At 43.5% G+C, this 25,791-nt stretch overlaps 2 protein-coding genes across 4 annotated transcripts; both read right to left on the bottom strand.

Annotated features, from left to right (window-relative positions):
* Nucleotides 1–398: 398 nt before the first annotated feature.
* Nucleotides 399–5,855, bottom strand: LOC136484338 (uncharacterized). Of its 2 annotated transcripts, none has more exons than XM_066481589.1 (7): nucleotides 5,479–5,854; nucleotides 4,613–4,670; nucleotides 4,406–4,486; nucleotides 4,284–4,319; nucleotides 3,875–4,114; nucleotides 3,644–3,782; nucleotides 399–1,016 (listed from the first exon to the last, which is right to left on the bottom strand). In XM_066481589.1, the coding sequence occupies exons 1-7, from the start codon at nucleotides 5,670–5,672 to the stop codon at nucleotides 544–546; spliced, it is 1,221 nt and encodes a 406-aa protein (XP_066337686.1). In that variant the 5' UTR covers nucleotides 5,673–5,854; the 3' UTR covers nucleotides 399–543. The 2 variants fall into 2 exon arrangements, with proteins under 2 accessions (XP_066337686.1, XP_066337687.1); XM_066481590.1 differs by having other exon boundaries at nucleotides 839–1,016; nucleotides 3,648–3,782; nucleotides 5,479–5,855.
* Nucleotides 5,856–22,594: 16,739 nt separating this feature from the next.
* LOC136483079 (cyclin-dependent kinase inhibitor 3-like) lies at nucleotides 22,595–23,977 on the bottom strand. Of its 2 annotated transcripts, none has more exons than XM_066480188.1 (3): nucleotides 23,518–23,977; nucleotides 23,134–23,319; nucleotides 22,595–23,018 (listed from the first exon to the last, which is right to left on the bottom strand). In XM_066480188.1, exons 1-3 carry the CDS (start codon nucleotides 23,874–23,876, stop codon nucleotides 22,949–22,951), a joined length of 615 nt encoding a protein of 204 aa, XP_066336285.1. In that variant the 5' UTR covers nucleotides 23,877–23,977; the 3' UTR covers nucleotides 22,595–22,948. The 2 variants fall into 2 exon arrangements, with proteins under 2 accessions (XP_066336285.1, XP_066336284.1); XM_066480187.1 differs by having other exon boundaries at nucleotides 23,134–23,346; nucleotides 23,518–23,976.
* Between the last annotated feature and the right edge of the window lie 1,814 nt (nucleotides 23,978–25,791).

Genomic DNA, 25,791 nt, shown 5'->3' on the forward strand with positions numbered 1-25,791 from the left:
CCTCTCACAACATTTCAGCATAAGCATCAACATAAGCCAAATTTCAGCATCAACGAACAGGGTGATCTCCATTAAAACATTAAACCCTGTGATTAGGACACAATTAACTCTTAGATTTCACTACACTACATGATTCTGGTTAGAGTTTTGTCAAAATTGACATTCTTTCCGAGATCCTTCTCGGAATTCTCTCAAAACTCAGTACTCTTTACATGGTTATGCTCAAAATCATGTTTTCAATTCACTCACCTTACGAGACTCATTAAAAATTAGGTTAGTTTTTTTTTTGGTTTACCAAGCCAAGGAGATTTCATTTATTGGCAAAGGTAAAAAAGCCACCAGATCCTATATAAACGTGAACAGATTCCCTTCAGTAAAAATACAGGACATCGTTGGCAAACTTTAAATATCAAGGTTCGCTTTTTATTCGATGGATGATAGCTAATTAGCTATCTCAAGTTTCACCACCATCCACCAAACAGCATTATCTCGTATAGTATACACAAGTCACCTATATGCATCCACATGTTCCGGTCAAAATTTTCACAATCTCGAGCGCCGTACACATTTCATTGAATTGAAGCTACCATGCCGAGGCGCAGCAGTATGGATGTGTCTCCCATTCATCGACGCGGAAGGCTTGAGGTCCCAGCCTTCTACATTCTTCGGGACGCATACATCATACAGCACCTTCCCCAGAACCCCATGCAGACTCAAGCTCTCCAGGCTTGGCATGTTAAACAGCTCCGGTTGCGGTCCTTCGCTGCTTTCATGGTACTCCATGGAACTCGGTAGTAAAAACTGGTCGGTTGGATCGATTGATGCTCGTCTCAGCCTACCAACAGAGTTTGCAGCAGTTCTGGGTAGATTGGAGGTGGATGGAGGAGTGTCACTGTGTTCACTTGTGCCCACATCATATCCATTAAGTTGTCTTCTGCTCATGTAGAGCACCGAGGCTTTTTTTAGTAGCTCTGTCACAGCAGCTCTGTATTCATCAGGATGAAATTTATAGTGACCTGAAGAAAGCGTACAAGTGTATACTCATTAGTTTCATATGGCTCAAGGTTATCTATCCCTATGAACAAATTTTATGTACACAACATCAGAAAAGTGTAATATGAGTCATGCCTTCTAAATTTTTAAGATCCCTCACGATAGGGGATCAGACATGCAATCCTCTGGAAAGGGGAGGAGCCTGACAAGGTTAGCGGTGGGCATTGCCTAATCAAATGGCCGCTGGCCGGTGACCTGCAAGCCCATGGGAAGAGGTGGTTTGGGCATCTTATATCTAGAATGTTTCGCAAAGGCTTTAAGATTAAGTTAGATGTGGCTCAGGTGGAAAAACAAAGAAAGAACTTGGTCTGGACTAGACATCCCTTGTGAGTTGTGACAAGACAGATAGGGACCTGTTTCATGCTTCAATTTTGGTCACGCCAGGGAAAGGGAATATGGCTCTGTTCTGGTTCTCAAGTTGGATTGAAGGAAGTGCCCCTAGAAACAATGCCCCTTTGCAATTCGAAAAAGGCAAGCACGAATAAAATCTTGGAGACAAATGCCTGAGAAAAACAACCATTGAGTCGGGCACAAGCTGCCAATTTCAACACCAGCAGACACAGGAATCTGTATTCCTCTGGGAAGCTATCGGAAGGACCCAAAGTGATTTAGAGGCTAAAGATCAAATAAGCTGGCGATGGACATCTGATGGAGTATACACGACCCACAGTGCATCTCATACAATTCATGGGGGATTCAAATAAACTCAAGATCAGTCCAATTTGGTGGACAAGAGGAGAACCAAAATGCTGTTTTTCCGCTGACGTTATTGCATCAGAAGATATTGACTGCTAAATCTGCAGAAAAGGTCTGCCAAATATTTGAATATTGCGTAACACTTTACCAGAGACTTCCATCCATTTGTGCAAAAATTGCCTATTTACACGACAGGTATGGGAAACCTTGCTACATTGGAGGAACCTATCCGGTGCAGAGATGCAGGTGGCAATGAGGCACAGATGTAGAGCAAAGATTGTTAAAGCTGTGAGGAGATATTTTGATGGCATGGTCATATTCTTCTGGTGGAACATCTGGAATGAGTGCAATCGTAGGACCTTTCAGCAGCTCACAAAGGAGCCTCTGGAAGTTGCTTTTTAATCAGGGAGTTGGTTTATCAATATAGTTTAGCTATGTCGAGTTTGCTCCACGATGTGTGATTTTTTTCTGTCTCTTTTGGTGGTTGATCTGTTGCTGTTTTTTTCTTGGGCCCCTGTTCAGGGCAGGGTGGGTTTATGTGTGTTGTAAGTGTTGCCTAGTTACTGTCGTTTTTGTTCTAACAAAATTAAGGAAAATCTCTTGCCATCCTTTCTAAATCTAAGAAAAATTAAGATTAACTTATTTGATGACAACACCAGTAATAACAAACTCTTGCAAGGAGCTCTTATATTACAACGTGGGTCATGAACTAGTTTAATGATCTAGATTCTGTGTTCTCATTGTGTTGGTGACTTGACGTCCTGTACAACCACACAAGACTAGATTTTCCAGATATTGATGGATTTAGGGAACAGCATGCACAAGATTCTTTACCATTTAGTCTTAAGAAACTTGTAAGAAAGTGCATCAATCATAGGGCTTCTTAATGTTGATTTCAGATGAGAGGAAATACATAAAGAAATGGATGCCAAGCTTTATATAATCAGCTCAAAATTCTGCACACAAGGTCCAATGTTTTTCCAAACCTTATCTTTCCATTTGGATTGATGAAAATGAGCTCCATACAAAAGCAAAATACATGATGGCTTTACCATGACCTTTTAGTAGCGCTGGGACAAGCCTTTCCTTATAACACCACTGAAAACTTTTTTTTTCCTTTTTTTGGAGAAGATTTTCCCATTAAAACTAGAAGCTACCTGCTTCGCAGGTGGCAATATAACCAATTCTGGCAATGTGTGCAGGCACTTGAAAACAATACATGTTTTACCTTTAAAAGATTGTGTTTAATCTAGAGAAAATTGTGAATGAGAACGGATATCTCAAATTGATTCAGATCATGCTAACAAATACTCAGCAATAAGAGAAATTTTCAGAACACCAGCATAAAAGAAATTATCTGGCTGGTTACTGACTCAAATCCTTCTATTAGATTATATGGCAACTTTCAATTAATTATATTGAATTCGATCAACTTTCAGATATTAATGGGAGTAGCACCCGTACACTAATACAATTGTGGTGAATGTTCCAGTTTTACTTTTCCAGTTGAGAGCTTTGGAACTCTACAGATACAATACCGCTTGAGAAGTCCAGCATTATGGGAACAAATTCCATTATGCCATCATTATGCATTCTCCGCCCCTCGCATTTTTAGGATGTTGTCAGTAACCAAACCAAATGAATAGTTATTGTCATTTTATTTTAGTGAACCAAGATAAGTAATCAATAACAAGTCCAATCTTTGCATTTATTGTGTAGAGGTATGTTGGCTGAGGTAAACAGGGAGCTAGTGTGGAATGCTGTTCTTTAAACTTGCCAACAACTTTAGCAACGAAGTCACAATGATCAAAATGGCTAGTACTGAAATGGAGTAAAGATCAAAACAATTCCTGGTTAAAACTGCTGTTAGGTAGACAGAAAACTGAGAACATACCTACATGAGGAGAACTATGCCATTTAATTAGGTTCACATCACCACCAAGTTCTAGCAGATGCTGGCCAAAATTTTGAACAACTGAATATGTAGCAAGTTGATCATCCTCTGAACAGAGTATTAGTATTGGACCAAAATGCTGCATGTACAATGGACTAAGGTTACAGGCATTCACAAGTACATTCATCAACATTCAGGCTTTTAGTCAATGTAGTCAATAGAGGGGCATACCACTGATGAGTATAGTGTTTCCCAATAATCTTTACGTTGTTCTTCAAATTTGTTTATGAAAAGAATGTCAAGACCTGAGGCAATGCCCTTAGTCATCCATGACAACACACGAGGAGGTTCAGACATCTTTAGGACACTTGGATCGAGGAGGAAGCGAGTGCCTAAGTCACTGACAAAATCCACAGGGCTTGAATCATACATTTGTCCACATAGACAATCTCGTACAAGCTGGTACTCATCCTGTAGGAAGCCAAAAGAAAAAAAAAAGGCTCTTCAAAATGAGTAAATTCAATCTCGGATACACAAATAAATGGATGTGACTTCTTCCATTTTCCAAACAAGATCCAACTAAAATTTCTGTGAGCAATGAGTTCATAGGAAGAGGGAAGGCAGGAAAAGAGAGTCATACCAGGCTTAGTTGCCCTTCACATCTTCTCTCGATTAGCTGTCAGTCAATAAATAAAGCTTTACATTGAGATCCACAGAGTCTAACCTTCAACAAGAGAGATTATTCTGCTAAAGGGTATTCACCTGAAGAACCTTGTATGTGCACCCTTTGGGCCCTCCTGAAAACGACGCAAACACCACAGGCACAGGTGTAATCTTCAGCACCTGGAATTCAAAGAGCAGTATGGCAACATGTGATGATTGCAACGGATAGACACGCCTAAACATTCATCCCAAATGGAACACGAACCAAGCAGGTTGAAATCACAATGCATTGAGGTAAACGCGTACCTTGACAAGCTCCCCAATCACCCTGTCTGCGAGCATGGCAGCCTTCTCAGGGAAAAACCTGCTTAAGTGTAACGCGCACGTGATTAAACAATAAACAATTGATTCAATTGTACAGAGTTATGGAGCCATGCTACCAAAAATAGAAGTTCCTGCAACAAAGTAACCCTAGAGTGTCATCACACTTTTCCAAGAATTACCCAACCTAGCTGTACGAAATTTCGCATATTTATAACTGAATGAATTGGATTGGAAACAGCTAATCAAACGCAATCATGAATCCATGCCAAGCCATCAGTTGCGTGGCCACAAATACCCCCAACAACTACTCCCTCCATCCCCAAAAGAATACAATTCTAGCAAAGTGTCACGTTTTAGTACCTTAAGTTTGATCAACTATAGATAAAAAAGTATCAATGTCTATTATACCAAATAAATACCATCAGATTAATTACAAAATCTATTTTCATAATAAATTAATTTAAAGACATAACTATAAATATTATTCACTAAAAACTTGGTCAAACCACTTTTCGTGGCACGCAATTCTTTACAGGACAGAGGTAGTAATTTGGAAGACAAGAAACTGAAGCCTCCCCTCCCATGCCCTGTTCGCTTGGCTGATAAGCCATGGCTGAAAGTAGCATTGGCTGATTTGTTGTTTGAGAAAACTACCATTCGTTGGCTGAAAAAGTACGGCTTATAAGCCAAGCGAACCGGGCGCTAATCCCAGATTCCAGCAAATCCAAGAACGTATACATGCCAGAGCGAACGAACTAAGAACCTCTTACTCCCTAATAGCATAATTTCACGGTTTTCGTCGCTGGCAAAGGATGGAAGAAGAGACGAGATAGACGGGACGGCCGTACAGGGTGAGGAAGTCGGAGTGGCAGACGAGGCACGCCCACCCGTGCGCCGCGTACAGCTCCACGTACGACCGCACGTGCCGGTCCTGGCTGGACAGCCACGCGAACATCACCACCACGCCGCCGGCGCCGGCTCCGTCCCCTCCGGGAGTCCAGCTTGGCCGCCGGCCGCCGCCCCAGTAGTGCCGCCCCCACATCCCGCGGCGTCGCAGCCCTTCCCGGGAGGTCGTAGGAGCTTCGGGGCCGCCTTGAACTGCGGGGAGAAGATGGCCGGGCGTGTTGGTGCGGCGGCGCGCCGGCGCGGGCGTGTGGTGCGTGCGTGCTGGGTATCTTTCTGGGGACGTGTGGCGAGCAGGCGAGGTGAAAGTGCCGTGGAGGCGCCGGTGCTAATAATGCTATAGAGCATCGACGAGTTCACACACTGGAGCGATGATAAGGATAGGTTGTGGATTTGGATTTTGCATTGGAGTCAACCCCGTGACAAATCCACAGGTTGTCTGTCCCTACAAAAGTTGATGGATAAAAGAGCCATTTTTTTTATCCTGTATAAAATGCTGTTCTCTGCTATGGATACTTGGATCTCCCCTTCAACAAGGCTCCTAACATGTCAAATAGGCACAATAAGCCATATTATAATCTTATCTTAATTAAGTTTTCATTAGCTATCCGTATTTGTTTGTTTCTGTTTTCCTACATATCCCATTTCTGTCGTTCCCAGCTTTATGTTCTCGTTTTCAATGATCAAATACACGTGCGGGGAATGGTTAAGGAGGTTTCCCACCTGTTTGTTGTCTTCATTTCCATCCCTTAGTTAGGTTGTACATGTGCATCCAACCTTTAGACTTGTTGGAAGATATCTGTATGTTGTTGTCTCCCATAATATATAGGAAAAAGTTCATTCGACCTTCCTCAACTATCACCAAAATCCGATTCAACCAGAAAAGCTATTTTTTCGACTTTGAGTGTTTTTTTAAACGGATCTCACTGATGTAGCGCCATGTCCACATGGCACCATGCATGTCGACCATGAGAGAGGTAAACCGGACTATGCTGACAGAGTCAATTAGATTTTTCCCAAAAATATAGAAATATAAACTTTTTTTGTAAAAATATGTATTTAAACTCTCTAAAATCTGATCAATTCTTAAAAAATTCATAAAAAATTGAGATGGACCTTGAAGCTCATGGCCACCGTACCAGTCGACAAGGCCTTACTTTGCAGCCCATGGGCTTAGGGCCTGTTTGCGTCGCAACACTATCTTTGCACTATTACCGAGTCGAAGCCCAAATGCTCCCTCCATCCTGAGACCCAAAGAAGCTCACAAATAAAGCACCTCCCTCGCTTAGTACTCGTTATTACTCATTAGACTTGCTGTTCGACATCGCCAGCGCCCCCACGTACTTTTTTACCAAAAAAATCGTGAATTCTCGGGGTCTCGCCTCGGACTTTGAGAAAATAAAGGAGATTTATGATACAATCTTTTCAATAAGACACGGTGACAGATTTTCGCCCTTTTCATGACAGACTTAGCGTCGGATGGTGCAAATTCACGCTAAAATGTTAATATGCGAATAAAAAAAATCCCAGACCGCACCATGCTTATTTGTACGCCACTTCCTTCCTATGGATCCAACACGTTCTTATCCTCTCCCCTGTTCTCGTTTCACAAACACAACATTATCCTCTCCCCTGCTGCTTCTCCTCCCATCGATGCCAGCGCCTGAGCCGATAAGATTGGCAGCGGACGTTACCTGTGGCGCGGAGGCAAAGGGACTCGCCTCGCGACTCGCACCCGTGATCAAGATGCGCAACCGTCGGAGAGTGCGGCAAAGGATCCGGCGTATGGTGGGTGGATCAATGACGGTGGGGCCTGTGCGCTCAATGGCATGTGCCATGGTGGCTTGGAGGATCCGCATGTCACAAGTGGTTCGACCAAAAGTGACTTTGCAGCACAGAGCAATGCGAGATGCAACATCAGAAGTTTTTGTTTGCGACAATGAGAAATATATGATAAGAATAACATCATTTGATCCCATGAGATTATAAGAAAAACGAATTCCTGCCGGAACAAACGGAGATGTTTCATGCTGCAACATCCGATCGGAATCCCTTTTTTCCTATACGAGGGAGACCTTGCAATTCAGCTATTGAAACATCCGATAACAACTCACGGAACAACAAAAAATATTAACGCAACAAAGAAATATTACTCGTTGTAGCATCAGAACAAGTCTACTGCCACTAGTAGAGAAACGACTTTTGATCCACTTTGAAATTTAGCTTTAGTCCCGGTATTTTTCGCGCTCGGGACTAGAGAAACCTTTAGTCCCGGTTGGTAGCTCCAACCGAGACTAAAGGTCCCTGCCCAACGGCTACTGTGGCAGGCTTTTACTACAGGGGACCTTTAGTCCCGATTGGAGCTACGAACCGGGACTAAAGGTTAACTTTTACTCCCGGTTGGTCCCTCTGACCGGGAGTAAAAGTCTACTCCCGGCTGGAGGCTCCGTCGGGACTAGAAAGGGACCTTTAGTCCCGGTTGCTGTCTCCAACCGGGACTAAAGGTCCCCTCCTATATACCCCTTCTTTCTCCCCGAGCCCGAGCCACTTCGAGCTCAGTGTTCTTGCTTCATTGCCGGCCTCTCTTCTTCCTCATCGCCGGTAATCACAAGATTTCTTCGATTCCTCCATCGATTCTTTGGTTTTAAAGGTTACCAACTTTATACTCTCAGGTTTCATCAGTAGCATATCTCATTTTGTGGACTAGATATATATGGTTTTTTATGGTGGATTTTTTTTATTTGTAAGCCATTTAAGCTCAAAATCACTTTAAAGTTTGTATATTTGGATGAAGGAAGGTTAAAGTAGTTATTCAAAACTAGTATTCAGCTTTCATTTCTAACATGCATAGCACACTTCATGGTTTAGAGATATAGAGAATTTTAGAGTTTTTTTAATTTTATTTGTTTATAAAATGAGAAATTTATATTATATTAAAAATGAGTATAGAGAGTAGATGGCAACTGCTTCCGGGTCCTCGGCCTCTCATTGGGTTCCAAAGCGACTGAGGCCGGACCTCCCTCTCATTGCATGCGGCAAGTGTGAGGAGAAGATTGTGATGGAGTACTGGGTGAGGAAGGAGTGTCCCAACAAGGGTCGTATCTTCTACAAGTGTCCGGATCGCAATGTGAGTTATTTTGTCGCATTTGATGATTATGGTTAATTTATTCTTATTTTCATGATGATTGTGATTAAAGTTCTAATTTTTTGTTTTAATTTCAGTGGGATGGCACTGGATGTTTAGGCTGGTACTGGAAGGAAGAGTATGTTGAACACGTGCAAAACTCTCTTGCACAGGCGGCTACGGCGGCTGATGAGGCAGTGATCCTGCGGAAGAAGCCCATAGATGTTGAACAAACGCATGATCTGTCTGTTTTAGTTGAGATTGGTCGCGAAATCCTTATGCTACTGAAGTGCATTTTAGCTTTAGTTTTTTTAGTGGTAGTTGGGATTGTCTATATTGTAGCGAGACTTTCATAAATTAATACCTTGTGTGATGGTATGCATGTCATATAATTAACTAATTATATTCTAGGTTTTAATATGGTATGTATGTCATGTAATGTAGATGAGCCGGCATTGGATGCACAATGCTGGTCGCCGCTCCCAAGAGTTCATTGAGGGCGGCATTCTTTCTTACGTGTGGCCGAGGCAAACAAACGTGATGGTTTCATGTGCTGCCCATGTGCCATATGTAAGAATTTGAAGGAATATGCTAGCTCAAGGAGTCTTCATTCACACTTATTGAAGTCGGGTTTCATGCCAAACTATATTTGTTGGACGAAGCACGGAGAAACCAGGGTTGTAATGGAAGAAGGTGAAGAAGAACAGTGGGACAATGATGACATTATTGCTGAATATGGTGCCTTCAATGATACTGCAATGGGGAAGCTGAAGAAGAGGTAGGGGCAGAAGATGAGCCAGCTGATAATCTTGGTCAGGCCATTCGTGACGCACAAAGAGAATGCGAAAGTGAAAAGGAGAAGACCAAGTTCGAGCGCATGCTAGAGGATCACAAGAAATTGCTATACCCAACTTGTGACGCGGGGCAGAAAAAGTTGGGTACCACACTAGAATTGCCGCAATAGAAGGCAAAGAATGGTGTATCTGACAAGGGATTTGGGGAGTTACTGAAAATCCAAAAGAAGATGCTTCCGAAGGATAACGAATTGCCCGCCACTACGTACGAAGCAAAATAGGTAGTATGCCCTTTGGGATTATAAATCCAGAAGATACATGCATGTCCTAATGACTGCATCCTCTACCGTGGCGAGGAGTACGAGAAGTTAGATGCATGCCCGGTATGTCATGCATCGCGGTATAAGATCAGACGAGATGACCCTGGTGATGTTGAGGGCGAACGTCCCACGAAGAAAATCCCTGCCAAGATTATGTGGTATGCTCCTATAATACCACGCTAGAAACGTCTATTCAGAAACAAAGACCATGCAAAGTTGTTGCGATGGCACAAAGAAGACCGTAAGGTAGACAATATGTTGAGACACCCTGCTGATGGGTCCCAGTGGAGAGCAATCGATAGAGAATTCCTAGAGTTTGCAAATGACGTAAGAAACTTAAGGTTTGCTTTAAGTACGGATGGTATGAATCCTTTCGGGGAGCAGAGCAGTAGTCATAGCACTTGGCCTGTTACTCTATGTATCTACAACCTTCCTCCCTGGTTATGCATAAAGCGTAAGTTTATTATGATACCAGCGCTCATCCAAGGCCCAAGGCAACCTGGCAACAACATCGATGTGTACCTGAGGCCACTAGTTGAAAAACTTCTACTTTTATGGAACAGACCAGGTGTACGTGTGTGGGATGAGCACAAACAGGAGCACTTTGACCTACGAGCATTGTTGTTCGTAATAATCAATGATTGGCCTGCTCTAAGTAATCTTTCAGGACAATCAAACAAGGGATATAATGCATGCATGCACTGTTTCGATGACATTAAAGGTATATTCTTGAAAAAATATCGAAAGGTCGTGTACCTTGGCCATCGTTGATTTATTCCTACGAATCACCCCCTAAGAAAGAAAGGCAAGCATTTTAAAGGTAAGGCAGACCACCAGACCAAGTCGGGCAACCGAACTGGTGAGGATGTACTCAATATGGTCAAGGATGTGAAAGTAGTAATTGGAAAGGCACATGGCAGCGAACCTGTTCTGAACGACGCCGATTTTCACGCACCCATGTGGAAGAAGAAGTCCATATTTTGGGAGCTACCCTATTGGCAAGTCCTAGAGGTCCATAGCGCGATCGACGTGATGCACCTGACGAAGAATCTTTGTGTGAACCTGCTAGGCTTCATGGGTGTGTATGGGAAGCCTAAAGACACACTTGAAGCACGACAGGACCTACGGTGTTTGAAAGAATGAGACAACCTGTATCCAGAGAAGACAGATGATGGATGCCATTACTTAAGTCCTGCCAGCTACACTCTTAGCAAAGAAGAGAAGGAAAGCATGTTTGAATGCCTAGCAAGCATCAAGGTACCATTTGGATTCTCCTCGAATATAAAGGGTATTATAAATGTGCCAAAGAAGAAATTCTGTAACTTAAAGTTCCATGACTGCCACGTGCTCATGACGTAATTGCTTCTAGTTGCATTAAGAGGAATTCTACCTCCAAATGTACGTCTAGCCACCGTGAAGCTATGTGCATTCCTCAATGCAATTTCTTAGAAGGCAATCGATCCAATGGATCTAGCTAAACTACAGAATGATGTGGTTCAATGTCTTGTCAGCTTTGAGTTGGTGTTCCCTCCTTCCTTCTTTAATATCATGACACACCTCCTAGTTCACCTAGTCAAGGAGATTAGCATTCTCGGTCCTGTGTTCCTGCACAACATGTTCCCCTTTGAGAGGTTCATGGGAGTCCTAAAGAAATATGTTCACAACCGTGCTCGCCCAGAAGGAAACATCGCCAAGGGCTATGGAACAGAGGAGGTCATTGAGTTTTGTGTTGACTTTATTCCTAACCTTGACTCGATTGGTATTCCTGAATCGCGACACGAGGGGAGACTAAGTGGAAAGGGGACACTAGGGAAGAAACCATATATTGGTATGCAGGACATTTATTTTAATAAAGCACACTACACAGTTCTGCAAAACTCCTTGGTGGATCCGTATATCGAGACACATAAAGAGTTGCTCTGATCCGAGTTTCCAGGGAAGTCTGAAGCTTGGATTACGTGTCAGTACATGGAAACTTTCAGCGACTAGTTGCGAAAAGAATGTCAGTGTGATGAGAGTATTGATGAGCAACTATATTTGTTGGCTAGGCAGCCATCGTGGCATATCCTCACATACAAAGGGTACAAGATAAATGAGAATACATTTTACACAGTAGCCCAAGATAAAAGGAGCACCAACCAAAACAGTGGTGTCCGCATAGATGCCACCGACCCTAATGGAAATAAGCAAACATATTATGGCCGCATAGAGGAGATATGGGAACTAAACTATGCACCTACTTTTAAGGTACCTTTGTTCAAGTGCCAATGGGTAAAGACGACTGGAGGCGGGGTAGCAGTCGACAACTAGTATGGAATGACAACCGTGGACCTCAACAATATTGGGTACAAAGACGAACCGTTCGTCCTTGCCAAGGATGTGAATCAAGTGTTATATGTCAAGGACATGTCTACAAAACCGAAGAGAGGAAAAAACAACAACGACCCAATCAATGAGCCAAAGCGCCACATAGTTCTTTCAGGGAAAAGAAACATCGTCGAAATTGAAGACAAGTCAGACATATTAGAAGATTATGAAAATGATGACCGAATTCCACCCTTCACAGTGAACAAACACCCAAGCATCCAGCTAAATAATGAGGCCACTCCATGGTTACGGCGCGATCATAACCAAGGGATATACGTTAAGAAGAAGTTTACTACTATGCCCGCTTGATATATATAGTGATGTTTAATAGTGTGTATTAGAGGTACTATGTAATAATTGTGAATTCAGAGATGTTTATTAGGTGTTTCCTTTTTTTCTATGTTCAGACTAAATTTGTGTTTGATGGCGGGATTTCCATGTCGGTTTTGGACAATGAGTGATGAAAAAAATGAAAAGATTTACGTTAAAATGATGTGAAAACAAATTTCCAATTGAAAACAAAAATTTTAATGATTTAAATTAAACACTACATTTTTGCATTAACGAATTAGTAATTATTAATGACATTATGTTTCAATATTTATAAAAAAACAAAAAACTTTAGGTCACACAATTTTCCTATGTGCAATAAAGCAAAAGTAAATCCATATTCTTTTAAAATAATTTTATGTCTTGTATTTAATTTACTGTGCAATTAACAGGACTTTAACATTTTATAGAAAGAAATATATAAAAAAACAAATGGAGCTTGAAACGGGCGGGAAGTGAAACTGTAGCCCAACTTTAGTCCCGGGTAGATCTACCACCCGGGACTAAAGGTGGGCTGCATTTTTTGTGGCCCGCCAAAATACACCTTTAGTCCTGGTTCGTATTACCAGCCGGGACTAAAGGTAACCTTTAGTCCTGGCTGATATTACCAGCCGGGACTAAAGGTCTTTTCGTCCCGGGCGTTTATAGGAGCCGGGACTAAAGGTCTCTCCCCTATATAAGGCGGCCGTTGATTCTTCATCCTCACTCTTCGTCTTCGTCGCCCATCGCCACTGCCGCCGCCGCCACCCTCGTCACTGTCACCCATGGCCACCTCATCGTCCTTGACCTCGCCGCCGCCGGACCCAGCGCCGATCTTCTCCTTCCCGACCTCCGACGGGCTCTTCGACTGTGCATGGTCCGAGTCCCACGACTCCCTCTGCACCACCGCCTCCGGGGATGGCTCCGTGCGCCTCTTCGACGCCGCGCGGCTCCCGCCGCCGCAGAACCCCATACGCCTCCTCCACGAGCACGCGCGGGAGGTGCACGGCCTCGACTGGAACCCCAACGCCGGCTGCCCCAATGTCGGCCTCCCCGTGCGCCACCAACGCCGCCGGCCCCAACGTACTGTGTATTGATATATATAAATTTGTTATATATATATATATATATATTAGAGAGTTATAAATTTGTATTGTTATATATATAAATTTGTTATATATATATACATATTAGAGAGTTATAAATTTGTATTTTTATATATATAAATTTGTTATACATCTATATTAGAGAGTTATAAATTTATATTGTTATATAGCTAAATTTGTTATACATATATATTAGAGTTATAAATTTATATTGTTATATATATAAATTTATTACACATACATATTAGAGAGTTATAAATTTGTATTGTTATATATATATATATATTTGTTATACATATTAGAGAGTTTTAAATTTATATTGTTATATATATAAATTTGTTATATATATCACTTGCCAATAAAAATTTCTACAAAATAAGATATCAAAGTTATGCTTTAGAGACTTGAATTTCGAGTGTAGTTATTTAATTAATTTTAAGCACATGACTCGATCAATTTTATAGATATATGGTTTTTATTTTTTATAGATATATCTAGTGGTTTAAAAGCTAGATGGCTGCCCCGAGAGACAACATGGATGAAGAAATGATGGATATTATCAACACCGGCACTCAATTTGCCGATGGTGACCAGCAGCATGTAGATGACGGGAGTCAATACCTGGCTCTTGAAAATAAGCAAGAAAATATTGTGCAAGAAAATACTAGCGAGGTATATATATTTATATATATATTTGAATATTATATATATATATATTTGAATATCTATCATCTATTATGTGTACGCATGATATTTATTTATTTTTTTTATACATAGCCCTCTGGATCGACGACCACAACGGCGAAAAGTAAAAATATTCGAGGCCCGAAAAAGCCATTGGAGGGGCGCTACATAATATCGGAATTCAACATCGAGATAGGCGAACCACTTGGTCCACATGCAAGAAAATTCGTGCAACACTGTGGGTACCTTGTAAGAGACAGACTTCCGATCAGTGCTCGCGAATGAAAGCAAAAAATCAACGAGCCTTATGTTAGTTTTGTCTCTAATCTTGATAAAAATTTAATTTGGGATGATATTCTTCAACATTTCACGTTGCAAGCGGATGATTATGATGATATCAATGATGATGAATTGAAGGAGCTAGTTCGAAAGTGGGCTATGAAGAAGATGGCCACACAATTCCAGACTTGGAAGAAATCCCTATACATGAAATACGTCAAGAAGAACCTAACGCCCAATTTCAATACTAGGGCCCCGCTCGTGAAGTTAAGGCCCTGCTGGAATGATTTTGTACAGTACAAGACATCGGAAGAGGGTGAGGAACAGGTAAGAAGGAACCAAGAGAATGTCCGACAGAAGGTATACCACCATGGCATAGGATCAGGTGGCTACACGATGCCATTCCCAAGTGGGAAAAAATGGAAGCGGACATTCTTGCCAAGGGTATCACACTAGAATCACTCAATTGGCCCAAACGCGCAAAGAATTGGTTTTTCGCTCATGGGGGAAGACTGAACCTAGAGACCGGGAAGCTGGTTCATGGCCCAAAACTCGAAAGAGCAACACAAAGATTTTCTTATGCTCTACAAGCTAAAGCTATTGGTGCGTTCAGGCCCAATAGAGAGAAGGATGAACTGACGTATGCCATTGGGACTACTGAACATAGTGGCCGAACGAGAGATTTAGGATAGAACATTTCTTGGGAGCATGGTTTCTCTAACGACAGAGATACCTACAGAAGCCGACAGAGAAGAAAGGATGAGGAAGCAGCGTGGATCAGCTAGTTGAAGGAATATGTTCGTGAGTCACGGGAGGTGTTGCTTCAAGCACAAGAGCGCGAAAAAGACATACAAGCTAGAATGCAGGAGGAAATCATAAAGCAAGTGCAAATAGTAATGAGTGCCCAAAGGCAGGCATCAGATCCAGGAATCAACATTAATATTAGCCCCCCTGATCAGTTGAAAGGCAGATGCGCTTCCACAGAGTTGCTAAATCAAGATGACGCAATGCTATGTTTCCCCGTGGATGACATCATTGTACCGTTAACATCATGTGAGCTACAGATTCCAAAAGGGAATGCCACAATCATGGTGGCTCTCGGTGTTTTTTCTCCTCCAGATCCTACCAAGACACTAAGAATCCATGGGGTAATAATACCACCTGGATATGTTAGCGTCTCAGTGGATAGAGTTAACAAAGGTTTTAGTGCTCTGGCTCTTGACATTCCAGGAGGTGATGGGAAGAAGACTCTAGGAGAAGCAGAGAAGACATTCATACTATGGCGCAAGCGCTACATCATTATTCCCGGGGTCTCTAGTCCACCACCGCTTCCTCAACTGCTAGACAATAGGTGCGGACAAAAGTGAATGAAACAATTTTTTCACTAATTTTCTATTGACATGCATGATTAATAATAACAATTTCTTATACCTAATTATTCTTTTTTGTACTCACACAGTAGGGCCTCCGCCAACCTAAGTCCAATTATTCAATCTCCAGATCATCATAGTGCTCCGGGCAATGATTATGCAACGCCATCACCGCCGCCACCTCCAAGGAGGTCTCCAATGCCTCCAAAGAGGTCTCCAACGGCTGCCCCGCCTCCCTTGATGACCAAGAAGCAACCAGCTCCTAAGAGGTCCGCCCCGCAAACGAAGCCGTTGGCCCACCAGCCGGCAAAGAAGAAAGCCTCCTGTAATCCAGTTATTCCCCAAAAACCGTTTTACGAGAAAAGTGAAAAGGAATTAAATGCTGAGTACAAAAAGATGTGAACAATTTCTTCGAAAAAGTAAGAAAGCAACGAGAAGCGAGGGAGAACCCGGAGAAACCGTACTTCTACCGACCTCCAGATCTTCTAAGAAAGAAGGTGGACCAGAAAAAGCGGGAATCTCAAAAGACCCTGCCAAAATCGGACTACGACCGCTCTCTCACCAAGTCATTTGAGGCGGCGCAGAAAAAGACTAGAGCAGGGAAAGGTGTTGCACAACTCGGACAACAATCGCAACAATTAGTCCCCCCTCTTGTCATTCGTAATAAATATGGTTCAAACTTAGACTTACTGGACGTCGATTTTGAGGACCTGGTTCGGTGTTACGAGGATACTGGTTTGGACCTTGCCCAAGTGCTCGCTGAAGGACCATCTGCTCCGAAAGTGGATCCTTGGAAGAAATTTGAACATGGAAAGAGTCTATACAACCATGAGGCCTTAGGTGAACTGGGTACGCGAATGTACCTGCTAAACAAGTGGTACATGGCGGCGTGTGAACGGGGAGAGACCTTTGTTTCTATCAGAGTTAGAAACCAACATTACTTCCGTGGCGATGACGTTATATATGTCGAGTTTTTAGAATTACACCAACTATGCCACCTGGACTTTCTCGACAAAAGTCTCATTAGCTGCTATTGTCTGTAAGTGTGATTATTTTCTACTATTAAAGTGTATATATATAAAGCTACATGTATATATATAAATTATATATCCTCACACTATATTTTTATATATGCAGATATGAGATGACAGAACTCAGAAAGAGAAAGGATAATGATGTTGGTTTCGTTGATCCAAATGTCTTATTCAAACACCCTAATCCCCCGCTTGAATGGAAAGCTGAACTCGAGAAAAATCTCATGAGGTTCTTAGTAAACTAACAAAACAAGGACATACTCTTCCCCTACAACTTCAAGTGAGTGTTAAATAATTAATGTCGATCATATGGACATTTGTTCAATTATTTGCTTAGTAGCTAAGCTATCTCCCATATATATATATATATATATATATATGTTGACTCTAGTTAATGTCGATCATATTTGTGTATAAAAACATATGCAACAATCACTGGATATTGATGGTCATCGATATGGCCAATAGTCGGTTGAGCATCTTAGACTCGTTAAGAAAAGAGCAAACAGAGTACCAAGACATGATAGATATTATCCAAGGGTAATTTGGTCTCTCTAGCAACTATATATACCCCGATCTCTTAACTGCAACAATTATTAAAGGCCAAATTAATTTTTTATTTTATTGGGCGCAGTGTTTGGAAAAGTTTCATTGAGGAACACCACATGAAACATTGCAAAACGCCACTGGATGTAATCGCACACAAAGTAAGTACTAGCTACATTTATATATATAATTCAATTAACACCATGCATGCTTTCAATTCACCGGATCTTTTTTCTCGTAAAAGTGGGTTCTGAGGCAAGAACAGGGGACCAACTACTGCGGATACTATGTTTGCGAGTTCATCATGGCGTACTCAAAAAGAACTCCTGAAGAGATCCTCAAAGTACGTTATATAAATATATTCATATATTGACAATTTCTTTTATTGCTCATATATATAAGTAATCACGTGACCACACTGTTCGCCTAAACGGCCATTTAGCCTGTTTACACTCCGTTAAAACGCTACATGGTGGTACACCGTTTCCATTTAATCGGTTGTTTTGACCGTTTAAACGACTGTTTTTCCCGTTTAAACACCCGTTTTGCCCTAATAATTGGCTAAACGGTAGGTGACTAACTGTTTACCGTTTATCGTTTAGGATAACACTGCGTGACCAACACACACACACACACACACACATATATATATATATATATATATATATATATATATATATATATATATATATATATATATATATATATATATATATATATATATATATATTAATACTTTTTCTTTAACTTTTATTGAAGACTCTATGGTTGAAGAAAAAAGTCATACGACGTGACCAACTGAAAGCAATTCAAGAGACCATAGCATGATTTCTTAATGACCAGGTCTTAAACCCCGCCGGCGAGTTCTACAAAGACATGAACGAAACATGGAAGCCAAACCAGATGGAGTGAATTTGTTATCCCAAGGATATGATAGAATATACAATGCAAGCTTTATTTGTAATATATATATATACATATTATATGTACATAAAATAACGTACAATATATGTATATGCATGTAATATATACGTTAGTTTCATATTTTAGTTTGTATAAAATGTTCAAACATTATAAGCGTGTAGAATACGTATATTATTAGCAGCGTAGAATGCGTATTCGAAAACCAAAACGAATCATCAATTGAAAATAGAAACAAAAAAAACCTTTAGTCCCGGTTGGTACCCACGTGGCCAGGCCGGGAGGCCTCTTTAGCCCCGGTTGGTATTACCAACCGGGACTCGGGCGAGAAACCGGGACTAAAGGAGGGACCTTTTAGTCCCGGATTCATGCTCCCGGTTGGGAAACCGGGACTGAAGGGGTTTCCCAACCGGGAGTACAGCTTGTTTCTGTACTAGTGTGCAACATCAAATTCATTCAGCAGCAATATGAAAGTGTTGCCTTCACGAAGTTAGCCCGTGAGGAAGAAGGATACCCCCATGTTAATAACATCTCAAATCAACCATCCCAACATGCAAAATCAAACATTGAAATTAAACATCACAAATCCTATAGAGACGGCAAGCAAAAAAAAAAGAATAGAAATCCCACAAAAGTGAACAAAAACCGCAACAAGAGAAACAAACAATTGAAACAAATGAAATAAATACACGAAACATGTGGACTTTACCGTTGTCGCATCCATCTTGAACGGAAGAGTCAGGTCGCCCATGATGGCAGCGATGGGTGAGGGGCCTAGGCGGCGGTGGCGGCGAAGCAGTAGAGGCAGAGCGGTGGTAGGCGGGCGTGCAAGGGGGGGGGGGGGGCGTGAGGTGGCTAAGTAGGGGCATGGGCGACGCGGAGCAGGGAGGACCACGTCACCAATGCGGCGAGCTCACTCGGAGGAGGGACGGCCGTAGGTGACGACGAGGCTGCGCGGCGTGCGGGAGACGGCTGCGAGCGCCACCGCGGATGGTGACGAGGCAACGCGGCGTGGGGAGGGAGCTGCGAGGGGCAAGCACCACCGCCAATGAGGCATCTGTGAGGGCCACCGTGGAGAAAGAGAGAAAGAGCCACATCAGAGAAAGAGGGAGGAGGTGAACGGGATGAGTGGCGTGGGGGAGGAAGAGGATAGACTCGTGGGTGGCAGGGAATGTGGGACGCATGGGCGTGGGTGGTGGGCCTGCGGGAGCGTCCGACGATTTGCGCCTGGATCGAACGTAAGACACGTAGCATCACCGTTCTAATGATCGTTAATCCATCCATTCATTCAGTTTAAACCTTTTTCTTCCGGATGCTTGCTTTTAGAAAAGTCCCTTGAGATTTAGTAGTCCACATAGGAAGAAGCACACCGAAAGAATGCACAATCAAAGCAAGACGTTTTAGCTTTCAAGAAAGGCTTGTATATATCATCACGTCGTCCATCCATGGACCATGGCCAACTACATACGGAATGCATGCATTTGTGTTTTGTACGTTTCACCGTCCACGTCCACGCAAAAGTGGCCTTCACAGGCAAAAACCGACCTTGTTTGTGAGTTTGTCCTTAAAGGCTTCAAAAAGATCAATCATGCATATCCACCGCTTGTTTTCTTTACTGCTGTACGTATATTCCATCTCGGATCTCTGCTTCTCTTGATCCTGACATGGTGGCCCCCCCATGCATCTATCACTCTCTCACACACATACACAGTCCCCACATTGCTGTGACTGACTGAATGTGCAGAGAGAGAAGGTATATCTGTACGGAGTATGTACGTACCTTAGTGCTGCATCATCCTCTCACGCGCACATCCACTCTGCTATTTCTTGGGGAGTTCCAATTCCAATGGATGAAAAGAAGCAAAAGGGAGGTCATGCCTGTGCTGTGTATGCACACGCACTGGTGGAGCCAAGGCCCGGCCACCCTGGGCTGATGGTCGGGCCCCTCTGCTGGCTGCTACTGATGACACCTTATTAGCCCCAAATGCTCAAAAGTCTTAGTGACAGCTAGCTACGTACACATATTAGGCAGGGAGCAGGCTTCTCCGATTCTATAACTTAGTGATTATGTCAATTTAGAATTAAAACTATTGTGGCTGTCTAATTTTGCTTCTACATTATATATATATATATATATATATATATATATATATATATATATATATATATATATATATATATATATATATATATATATATATATATATATATATATATATAACTATTTTGCCTAACCTTGCTATTATTAGGCCCCCGTTTGTTTTGGTTCTGAGAGGCTCTGGCTCCTGCATGCGTTCACTATTTTGCACTGTGAAACATTGTATAATAAAAGGTGCTCCTCCTCCAGAATACGACGTAAACACACAAGGAGCCGCCGAAGCTAGCGTGTTGGGGGCTCCGCTACAATGGCGCTACAATAACACAACAGTGCCAGAGCCGGAGCTCCTCCACATACTTTCTTAGTATGGCGTTGTGTCTCGCCTAGGTTTCACAAAATTTCTGGCTCTGTCACTGCTGTTTTTCTATTAAGTACGTACAGAGTCACCAGCATGTTCAAATACCCTCTCCCTTTGTGTGCCATCTCTTCATTATCATTATATATATAACCTATATATAGATGCTTTTTATGCGATGGAAACGGAAAAGGGTAGAGATGAGCCAAAAAAGCAACGGAGAAAGAAATAAGCAAAAAGTTGGGCAGGATATATGGGCTCTGGATGGGGGGATTTTGTTTCTTCCTTGACGTACCATATTCTCTGCATAAGACCAGTTATTACTGTACCATATTATTCCTTGATGTAATTTTAGGCACATATACACAGTTGCATTTAGTAATATAAGTGAATATTACCTGCATCAGGAATCTGATTAGAATTCATTCTCTCCACAAGAGACTTTGTACCAGGCCATTACCTGGTATATATATACGTACCTGCCCTAGGTCCCCGCGAATATACCATCACTGGATGCTCCCCTCTCCCTACCCCTACCAAACAAGCAGGCAATCAAGCAAGCAGCTGATGAGCCTCAGATCCGATCCAAAGCACCAACCAGCACTAGACCAATCACTAGCCTCAAACCTGCAGGAGGGTCTAGTGGTTAATTGTTAAAAAAGGACAGCTTTAAGCTCTTGTTCATCTGGTTGTTTGTACTACTCAAATGAGCTACTGCTATTGAGCAGGGGAGAAGGGACACCACTAGTGCACCAAATGATTAAGCACCCTGAAAAGTGCAAAGGAAGGGCATGCACCAAGATTCCATCTCCTTTGTATTTTCTTGCCTTTGGAGCGTGGGGGAGGTTGGGGTGGGGGTGGAGAGTTCATCTTTGGTTGCTGCTGCAATTATGCCCCAACAAACCAGTTGATGTGTGCCTTTTGACTTGTTTACATGACTGTGTAAGTCATAGCAGATGGATCAGATAGCATTTACCCCGATTGATACCGCGACATACGTTAGAAGCAAAGATTAATTAGTACAGCAACATTTGGCTATATGTTGCATGTGTTTAATCCATTACTATTGCCTTTGTAACATCTGTTGTACCCATATATGTCATGGTGTGCAAAGAAAGGGGTGAAAACGACTGCTGGCTAGCTGTGTTAGTCTGCACTTTTCAGTTTTCAAAAGGAAAGGAGGGGAAATAAAAGTAAAAGGAAATATCATTAGCTCATAGCAGCTAGAGATTAGATACTAGAAAGAGAGACTCCATCGGCATGGAAATGGACAGGAGTGAGGACTGGCATGGCAAATGTACTTTTTAGGTCATATAAATGAACTTTGAACCCTTTATTTTCCATGAGGGAAGAAAATAGTAGCTAGCTAGCTAGCATCACCCACAGATGAAAGCCTAGCTAGCTGCTAGGAATTAATCCATCCTAAAATCAGCATCAGGTTGAAGAAGAGTTGAATTCCTTGCAAAATTAAGAAATATAACAAGACGACCAAACAATCGTGAGAGTTAACAATACATGGAGCGATGATACAATCAACATTTGTGAAAAGTAAAGGCAGAGATAAATAAGATAAAAGGGCTATTTTTTACACCGGGAAAAAAACGACAGGTCATATGCATGTTACTTGCATGCGCATCATGTCGTCATGTGCATGCATGGACGTATGTCGTTCGCGTGTAGCATGTCGTCGTGCGGATCAGGGCGAAGTAACCCCCGGAAGATCATGGTGGACAGTGGGAAGTAACTGATCAGTGTGCATGGCCGGGGAGCTCAGAAGCTTCCTCCAATGGATCACCTTAATTATTATCCTATACACATACATACTACCATGTGGTTGTCAGAGACAGTACATGCGGTGATAAACCGATGAACTACTCAAACTCAACCAGTAGTGCCTACTACACCTATGATATAAAATAAAAGGGTAGTAAATAATGGATAAAAGTGAGATTCTTGTGTAAATTAACGTACGAGTACGACATCACATCAGGGAGAATAACCAGCAGGAGAGAATCATCATCTACTCAGCAAGCACTAACTCCAGTCATCTGCAGCTTCGTTCCCAGGGCAGTAGGAGCGTTTCTTACAGTTAGGTTTCCGTCGCGACCTCACGTTCTCAGCGGCGCCCACTCGAAGCGCCCCTCCAACGGGAGGTCGAGGGCAACGTCGTAATTGTACCTGCAGAGGGAGGGGGCCGTGCCGTGCGGAGCTCGAGTCAGCCAACGACTTTGTACAAGCTAGATTGTACACGGCAACCCAACCGTGTGGGGGAATCAAACGCCGTGGTGCTTACGCCTCTGCAAATCGCCGGCGCTCGGCGAGCTCCGCCGCCGCGAAGAAGGCCTCTATCTCGGCTTCCGTCGGCGGTGGCTGGCCGGCGACGATGCCCTTGCGGCGGCTCTCGTTCTCGTGTTTTGCCTTCGCCTTCGCCGCGGCCGCGTCGCAGTCGTCGGTCATCAGGGGCGGCGTCTTTGGTCTCCTGCTAGCCAAACACGATTTGAAAGAACTAAAAACAGCTGGTTAGTTAATCATTGTCCTGATGAACTATTTGTGAAACTATGGTAGGTAGTATATATTGTTTCGTAAATTTGCTCGAAATTAGAAATTGACTTGCTTTCTGAATTGTGATCCGTCCGAAGAATGAAAGCCAGCAGGGAATAAATAAAACTGCACTCACTCGAAGCTGTCTCCGCGGCCGCCGTCGCCGCCGCGGGCAACGGTGGCGGTACCGGTATCTGCCGACCGCGACAGCGGCACCTCCTCCTCCGGCCGTCCGTCGTCGTAGAGCTCCTTGGGGCTCCCCGCGTCGGCCGCGCCCCTGCGCCGGGGGCTGCCGTGCTTGTTCGCGGTCGCGGCCTCGGCGCCGCACCACCGCCGGAGGGCTGACCCACGGTGGCGCCGCGGCCTGCCGCTCGTCCTCGGGCTGCATGCCGACGACGCGGCCAGTACGCGGCGGCCGCTGCGCAGCGTGAGGCACGACGCGGCCGCGGCGGGCGGCGGCGTGCTGCTGCCGCGGATCCTGACGCACTTGCCCATCGATCGGCCGGTTTAGTGGGTTGCCTCGGCTGCGCTGGTGTGCAGCGCACTCTCGCTGTGCCTGTGCGTGTGCGGTGGCAGCCGCGGACAGTGGCTACCTGCCGGCGGCTTTTGTACTGGCGGCTGGCGCTACGCTACACCGTGAAAGTGAGGTCAGCGGTGAGCCTACCTACCTACCTTGTGGGCACACATATGAAGGCTCGTCTATTTGCGTAACGTAACGGAACGGAACCGGACGGTGCGTGTTCAGCCGTTTGCTGACGTCCATGGCGTGGGTGAACACAGTTGCCGAGGTGCAGAGGGTTGGGGACTCTGGTATTATCGGTTTATTTGTAGCCTATATATAGCTTATATAAAAAAATGTTTACCTTTCTTCCAAATTATAGGTAATGTGTGTATAGCAAAAGGAATTTTGTAGGAAAAGTGAAGGAAACGAAAATAAAAAGGAAGGAAGATGAGGAGAACGTTTGGAACAGAGGAGAACACCAACAGCTTTCCTCCGGAATACTATGTTCACCATCTTCACAGTTTGACAAGAGAACAGATATTTATCCGAAGCTCTGGTTTTCTTTTCATATGGAGAAACATGAGGCGTTAACTCGTCGGATACAGAGGATTAGCCGTCATTGGTTGACATGTAGAAACGCAAGTGTGTACACTATTTAATCCAAACGGGCCATCATTGGTTACCTTTTAGAGACATCTAATTGTGCATCTAGTCCATGACTCACTTTTTTAGATAATACGACTAGAAAAACAACACGTATATTTATCATAACCTACAGGTGATACAGCCATGGATGGATGTCTATCGGCATGGAACTAGTGAAGCTAAAGACACCTGCCTCCTCCATGCGCCATGCCCAACCTCGACTTGCTCCAATGGGGTGGGAGTGGAGGGCACTGGCCGGGATTGGGTGTTGTCGCGCCACAACCATGATGGTTTGGGGCAGGGGAGGTGGCGGCTGATGGATTGGTGTAGAGGAGGGAGGCAGGCGGAGTGGGTGTGTTGGGTTTTTTTTGACTCCTTATATATATGCAAGCGGGTATTGGGCCCTGGGCTCGATATCCACAACTCTAGATCCTGTATTGTTAGTGACAGTGCACTCTTAGTGACATTCTTTCAATCTGTCATAGATTAAGAGGTTTGTTGTAGTGCTCTCTCCTCCATCCTCCGTGTGTTCACCAACCTCTCCCTTTCTCCCTTTCCCCTTCTGTCTCCCTCCTTGCAAAATTGGCTATCTTTCTCTCTCCCTCACCACGATTCTTAGCGGCATCCCCCCCCCCCCCTCGGCCTCCTATGCCACTGCTCGAAATCTTCGATCGGGAATGACGGTCGCCCTAGGCCTTTGACGCGGTGGCATCTTGGCACAGAGGTGGCCCTCGCGCAGTAGTGGCCTCATTGCACGTTAGCGTGGCTTACCCGACATCGACAACTATTTTTTCTGTTTTTTAAATAGATTTTTCACGGTCAGGTGGTTACTAAAGCCGGCGGGGATGTTAACTTATCAACGTTGCATGTGGTTCCTCAATGAGACGGCCGTGATATAAACTTATCGTTGCAAACCGACGTTCGTAATCTCAGTTGTCACCAATGAGAATGAAAACCGACGATAATGGGACCTCCATGCATGCCCTGTACTCTTTGATTGTAGTGGACACCAGTTGATAGCAAAGATGTCCCGTCAAGAAGTCAGATAGATTGTCCTGCAGTCAGTGTGCAACGTACACCTACAGGGCGCTGTTTGTTCCCCATTTGTTTTGCTTTGTAGCAGTACTCCTACGATTCAGGCTTGGCAACAGTAGTAGGAGAGCCACAAATGCGAGCAGCAGCCGAGCACCCACATGCACACAAACGGTCTGTTCGCTGAGCTGGTTTGTTGTGAGAGAAAAACACTGTTGACTGGCTGATAAG

The sequence above is a fragment of the Miscanthus floridulus genome, chromosome 9 (assembly GCF_019320115.1).
Source record: "Miscanthus floridulus cultivar M001 chromosome 9, ASM1932011v1, whole genome shotgun sequence".
NCBI classification, from domain to species: Eukaryota; Viridiplantae; Streptophyta; class Magnoliopsida; order Poales; family Poaceae; genus Miscanthus; species Miscanthus floridulus.